The sequence below is a fragment of the Ricinus communis genome, chromosome 8, assembly GCF_019578655.1.
Source record: "Ricinus communis isolate WT05 ecotype wild-type chromosome 8, ASM1957865v1, whole genome shotgun sequence".
In the NCBI taxonomy this organism is placed as follows: domain Eukaryota; kingdom Viridiplantae; phylum Streptophyta; class Magnoliopsida; order Malpighiales; family Euphorbiaceae; genus Ricinus; species Ricinus communis.
The window spans coordinates 18,157,103-18,163,984 of record NC_063263.1 but is presented as its reverse complement, the minus strand read 5'-3'; the positions used below and the strand labels follow the sequence as shown (position 1 = coordinate 18,163,984).

The 6,882-nt window shown below is 33.6% G+C and overlaps 1 protein-coding gene across 1 annotated transcript; it reads left to right on the top strand.

The window, feature by feature from the left end:
- Positions 1-2,800: 2,800 nt before the first annotated feature.
- LOC8278156 (probable protein phosphatase 2C 4) lies at positions 2,801-6,416 on the top strand. Its single transcript, XM_015728343.3, has 4 exons — positions 2,801-4,746; positions 4,861-4,974; positions 5,645-5,909; positions 5,995-6,416. Exons 1-4 carry the CDS (start codon positions 3,043-3,045, stop codon positions 6,108-6,110), a joined length of 2,199 nt encoding a protein of 732 aa, XP_015583829.1. The 5' UTR covers positions 2,801-3,042; the 3' UTR covers positions 6,111-6,416.
- The last annotated feature ends 466 nt before the right edge of the window (positions 6,417-6,882 follow it).

Here is a 6,882-nt window from a genome sequence, read left to right as displayed (position 1 = left end):
AGTATAACTTTCGAAGCTTCTTTTATTCGCCACAACGATGACTAATAACAATTTGACTCCAACCGTGGTGCTTTTTTGAACACAAATGGATTTCTTCTTTGCTTGAGTTTTACTAAATTTGGTTTATAAATTGGAAATTAGGTTGAATTTGGAATTTAGGCTTTTTAAATTTAATTGACGTTTTTTTTCTACAGCCTTCCATTCAAACAATACGTCGTTAATTTTTAATCGTTAGTATCCTTATCAGCGCATGTTCATTTCACGCGAAATCAACTATACGTATAAGGATATAAATGTTATGTAAATCATCAGGTTAGAGGCTAAAATGGTTAAAATATTTAAATAATAAAGTTTATGGGCCAAATATGTATTTAGTCAAATGAATTTAAGAAAATTGCGTGATTATAAATGATAATTTGTACCTAATAAATAGGAAAAGAAGAAAAAGAAAAGAAGGGAAAGAAAATAAAAAATATAATAATTAAAGAGAAAAGTCAAGGTGAGGTTGCGGAGGGATTACTCGGGAAACCTCGAGTTGACAAAACGATTCAATTTAATAAGTCAATCAGGTCATTATGGCTGATTAAGAACTAAATGCCACGTGTCAGTCAACCCTTGCTTACCTCCACCCGATCCAACGGTGATTATGGCACACTTTTCTAAGCGTGTTTAAAGAGCTGTGCCTCTTTGACTTTTTGATCTTTTCATAAATTACACCATCATTATGCTTCCTTCTCTAGCGCGTCATGTCACTCTCCTACCATTGCTCTCAATCTCTCTTCTTGTTTTCTTTAATTCATAGGAGGGGCAAATAGAATTTGTTTCTTACTCTTTTCAAAATAAATAAATAAATAAAATAAGAGAAATTTACTGTGACAGTTCACTAAGAAAATCTTTTTATAGCAAATTATTTATTAAAAAAAATAAATAAGCTTAATACAAAAGCAGAAAGAAAAATAATAGTAACGTGGTCTCGGGCATCTACCATTATATCCACAATGATCGGCTATATTCTATATGATTAATCCTACTTAATCAACAAATTCGATTGATTGATACGGATTAATTTTCTGTTACGATAAATTGACGAAATGATAGCTGGTTAAATAGCTGCTTCAGCGGCTGCAATAGCTATAACAAAAATTATGGACTCTATATATATGTCTTACTCTTATTAGAAAGGTGAAAGCTCATTTATAGAAAAAAATAATTTTTACCATTTAAATTAGACTACAAATTTAAATTCTCTTATTTTTTCACACTTCATAGTTATTATTATTATTATTATTTGTCAGAAACAATTTTATAATGATTTGCTGAAATTAAAGAAGTCATATATATAAAATTGTATAAAAAAGGTAAGCCATTATGTGTTGTGAGTAAAATAATTTTAATTATAAACAGAATAATATTGAATTGTGATAGACAAATAAGAAAAAGATTAAGCATTGATTGGCAAAATGGAATTAAAATTGATTGGATTTTCAAAACATTAGTTACTTAGGAATATTGCATTTGCCTTTAGTGAACCATGGAGGACTTTGGATGGAGTACGTGAAATTTAGAGAATTATCTCCATAAGCAAAATTCATAACATGGACGTTTCTTTCAAAACAATATTCAACACATTTGGATTGATAGTAATAAAATTTTTATAATTTTACATATAATGTATAAAACTTATTTAAAAATTTCTTATATTATAAAGATGAGAACAAAAGTATAATCCATAAGTTAAGTTAAAGTATAGTGAAGCTAATATTTATATGTATTTTTTTTCTATTTTCTTGATCGATTAGCTTTAATAATAAAAGTAATTTCTTTAAGTATTTTATTTATAATTTTTAGTACGATTCATTTAATATTATTAGATTAACGTATGTGATTCAGTTGTGCTCAATAAGGAAAACAAATGGGAACCCTAATCAAACTGTTTCTATCATTTTTGTGGCTAAATTATTTATAAATCTTTAAATTTATATTGGGGTATTATATAATATGAATTGAGTTGGATAAAAAAACTAATTCTATTCTAAAAAAAAAACTAATTGGATTGGATTTACTAACGGTGGTTTGAATGGACAAGTGGATGAAGTATAATTCAATGTGTAACTGAATTTCCTTTTACATTCTATTATTTAGAAACATCAAAATATAAATTATTAATGGATAGTAATGATTTAGTTTTATGCTCTCTTGGACCAACTGAACACATGAAATAACATAAAATCCAATTTTAATCTCAATTGACTTCAGAATTCCTAATTATATGGGTTCCAAGTTTGAATTTTGAAAACTACAAATCTTCATTTAACTAACAAAATTAAATTGGCAATCCACAAGAAATGGGAAAATTTTTTCTGGCTTAAGTGGAGACGAAGAGCCGCCCAACCTAAAACACATTGAAGAGTTGGACATAAATGTTGTATAGTCCCACTTTCACATATATACATTTGTTGTGGTCCTAAACCATCATTCCCAAATCTCACATCCAAATTAAAATTAAAATTGTTAGAAAAAGGCAGAATTTGTAACACACGCTCTTATTATGCAAGTTTTTATTTCATTAAATCTTAAACACTTGTTCAAACCCCAACTCATACACCCTTAACTTAAACCCTCCCCACACCTTAACCTTGTTATTAGTCAACGCTCCACACACACAAAAATTTAATCTTTTTCCTAAAGAACACACAAAAAAGAAAAAAGTAGACCCATTAACCCATTTTCTCTACTGTATTTCCTTTTGTTTTTTTCTTAAGAATTAAAAGAGAAAAAAAGAAGCAAACATTACACATTAGTACATTTACCATTTCCAATTTCAAACACCACAGCCTCCCAAAGTCAACCCTTCTTTCTCTCTCTACTTAACTTCGTCTTCTTCTTCTTTGCTTTCTCTTCTCTATCCATCTCTTTTTGCAATGAAACACCACTGAGAGTGATTTCATTTCTGAATAAAATTAAAATAAAAAGTTAATATCTTTTTTCACTTCTCTTTGTTGCTGTATAAAGGCTCAATTTTTAGTGCTTTGTTTTCTTAAAATGGGTAATAAACTCACGGTGTGTTTCACCGGAGAATCTCGCCGGAGACAAGATATATCTGTTTTCATCTCAGACCCACTCGACGAAGGTCTCGGTCACTCTTTCTGCTATGTCAGACCCGACCCTATAACCCGAATATCCTCCTCTAAAGTTCACTCAGAAGAAACCACGACTTTCCGCTCAATATCCGGTGCTTCAGTTAGTGCCAACACATCAACGCCACTGTCCACGGCGTTTATAGATCCTTATGTTTATAATACTATTGATAGAGCCGCTGCTTTTGAAAGCTCTAATTCTTTTGCTTCAATTCCTCTGCAACCAATACCAAGAAATTTAATCGGGTCAACAAATTCGGGTCCTTTCCATATGGGTTCGGGTATGGTTACGATTCCGGGTTCGGGTCCTCTGGAGAGAGGGTTCATGTCAGGTCCCATTGAGAGAGGGTTCATGTCAGGTCCTCTGGATCATGGGTTGTTCTCAGCTCCACTTGAAAAGAGTAGCTATTGCGATAACCAATTTCAAAGAAGTTACTCTCATGGTGGTTTTGCTTTTAGACACAGATCAGCAAAGAGATCACTGATTCAAGTATTACAAAGAGCAATATCTAAAACATTGTCTCGTGGTCAAAACTCTGTTGTAGCTCCTATTAAAGGCGGTGTTGTTAATCATATTAAAGATCAAGATTGGATTTTTAATCACGAAAAGCAGCATCATAATGAGAATTTGACTGTGAATAGTAGTGTTAACTTGAGTAGTGAAGGTAGTTCATTACTTGAGGATGATGATTCTTTGGAGTTTCATCAGAATCTTCAATGGGCTCAAGGTAAAGCAGGTGAAGATCGTGTACACGTTGTTGTATCAGAAGAACATGGATGGGTTTTTGTTGGGATTTATGATGGATTCAGTGGTCCTGATGCTCCTGATTTTCTTTCTGCTAATCTTTACTCTGCTGTTCATAAAGAGCTTAAAGGTTTGTTATGGGATGATAAGTTTGAGTCTACTAAAATCTCCGCACCTGCTTCCTCTCCTGTAAGATCAGAAGGTACTGATTCAATTGAAAATTCCGTATTACAAAGTAGTGAAGTAGATAGGAGTTGTGGAAATGATGAATGTATGCAGTGTTTGGATCAAGAGAATCATCCATGTTTAAGCCAAGGTGTGAGTTCTGATTCTGATTCGAGGAGAAAAAGAAGTAGGAACTCCAGAGGGCGGTATAGAGGTGCCGCGAAGAAATGGGAGGAGTATCAAATGAGATGGAAGTGCGAATGGGATAGAGAAAGATTAGAGCTTGATAGAAGATTAAAAGAGCAATTGAATCGATCTGGATCGGGTAATGGAGCTATAAATCATGCAGATGTTTTAAAGGCTTTGTCTTTGGCTTTAAAGAAAACAGAGGAGTCATATTTAGACATTACGGATAAGATGCTAATGGAGAATCCGGAGTTGGCTCTGATGGGTTCTTGTGTTCTTGTTATGCTGATGAAGGGAGAAGACGTGTATGTCATGAACGTGGGTGATAGTCGAGCAGTATTAGGCCAAAAGGCAGAGCCTGATTATGGGTTAGGGAAGAGTAGACAGGATTTGGAGAGGATAAATGAGGAAACATTGCATGATCTTGAATCTTATGAATGTGAAAGATCGGGTTCAATACCCAGTTTGAGTGCCTGTCAGCTTACTGTTGATCATAGCACCAATGTGGAAGAGGTATAATTCAGCTTCTATTTTTATGCTTAAGCAACCTTGAATGCAGGAAAATTTTGACATTAGAGCTTTCATTTGTTGTATTAATTGATTTGAGAATATGTAATTGCATTTCAGGAAGTTCAAAGAATAAAAAAGGAACATCCGGATGATGCTTGTGCATTGCTGAATGACCGTGTGAAAGGATCATTGAAAGTCACTAGGGCTTTCGGTGCTGGCTTTCTTAAGCAGGTAATTTTTGCATTTTATTCCAGCTCTCTTTTCTTTTTGTCAAGAAGCTAAAGAACTTTTTCCAGTGCTTGAGAAATGTGTGTGCTTGTTTTGACAAATTGTCAATAGAAAGAATTACAAAATGACCTGAGAGAATTTTTTTTGTTACAGTATCATTATAAATGTGTCCTTGCAGTAGCACATAATTTTCCCTTTCAATTTCATTATTGAATTGTAACCTATAAAACTTCATCTTAGCAAAAAGATGTGCAATTGGTTTTGAGACTGCACAATAATGTGATGTTTTACCAATTGTTTTCTGGCAGAAAGGGGAAGAATATGGTTAGCTGATGCAGGTTTATAATGCAATTGCTTCTTATGTCTTAATTTAAGCAATGACTATAGGATGGGGACTTAGGAGGAGCAATTCAATTGCGAATGATGATAATTTTCAGTTTCTGGAAAAAGTAAAATCAAAATGCCTCTATCCGTATTTTGCTAGGACGTTTTAGTATCAGAACCAAAAGCATTATGTAGTTTAGCAACTTGAAAGCTTCAATTGTTTTAACAGTTTATGATAGAAAGATATCAACACTTGGGAGGAGGGAAGCACATTTGAGCAAATGTTTTTCTGGCTTAAGACTGCAAATGGTTTTTGTGCCAATTTTAACTCTAGATCTTCCATCTGCAGCCTAAATGGAACAATGCTCTCCTAGAGATGTTCAGAATCGACTACGTTGGCAATTCCTCCTACATAAATTGTCTACCATATCTCCGCCACCATAGACTAGGCCCCAAAGACAGGTTTCTGATACTTTCCTCTGATGGACTTTATCAATACCTAACAAATGAAGAGGCTGTCAATGAAGTTGAGCTTTTCATCACATTACAACCTGAAGGAGATCCAGCACAGCATCTGGTTGAGGAAGTGTTGTTCCGTGCAGCTAAGAAAGCAGGTACTGTTTAATCTCCAATTGGGGAAACTGTGTTACTTAAGATAGCAAATGTTTGGGTACTAATTTTGGTGTTAATGAACTGCAGGAATGGATTTCCATGAGTTGCTCGAAATACCACAGGGCGACCGACGGCGATACCATGACGATATTTCCATAATTGTTATTTCATTAGAGGGAAGGATTTGGAGATCATGTGTATAAGTAGAAAAACTACAGATAGAAGATACAGAAAAAAAAAAAAAAAAGAAATTTTCTGGCAATTCTTTTTTTGCCATCCTATATCTCTTTATTTCTTTTTTCCCTTTTCCTGGTCACTTCTGTAATAGCAATTAAGCTCTAGGAAATTGAGTATCTTAAGAACTTAGTTGCGAAATGTAGTGGGTGGGGGAGGGAGTGTAAAGTTGTAAAAGCAAGGTTCTTGTTGAGTATAAACTGTCATATAGAAAAAAAAACATTTGTAGTGTTCTACTAATAAATGGTATCCTTTTGAAAAGGGTTTTTGTTCCAGATTATCTCTACTTTCACTTTGTTACACTCCCTCATGGGATTGCCAACACCACCTTATTTCTCAGCATCTGCACAATATATTTTCTTTTTATCTTTTTTTTTTTTCCTCTTTTCTCTATAAACAATTTACAACTTTTTGTAGCATTATCATTTTAAATATTTTGTATAGCCTTCCACCTTTTCAGTTTAATGAAGGTACATTGGCTGCCTAAAAGCTGAGAACCACTTTAGACATGCATACTCCGGTTCTGATGGCAGCATACTTTTATCATTTTTTTTTCATCCTCCTTTTGGCAGACAAAGTCAATCCAAGATAATGAAATGCCTTTATTTGTGCTCCCTATTGATATGGTGTATACTGTATACTATAAACATGGCACCAAACCCTTCCATTATTTTGTTTTGGTAAAGCACCTAAAAGACTATGAGCTAGGAAAATAGAACCACTTGGAACTTTGGCTGAAAT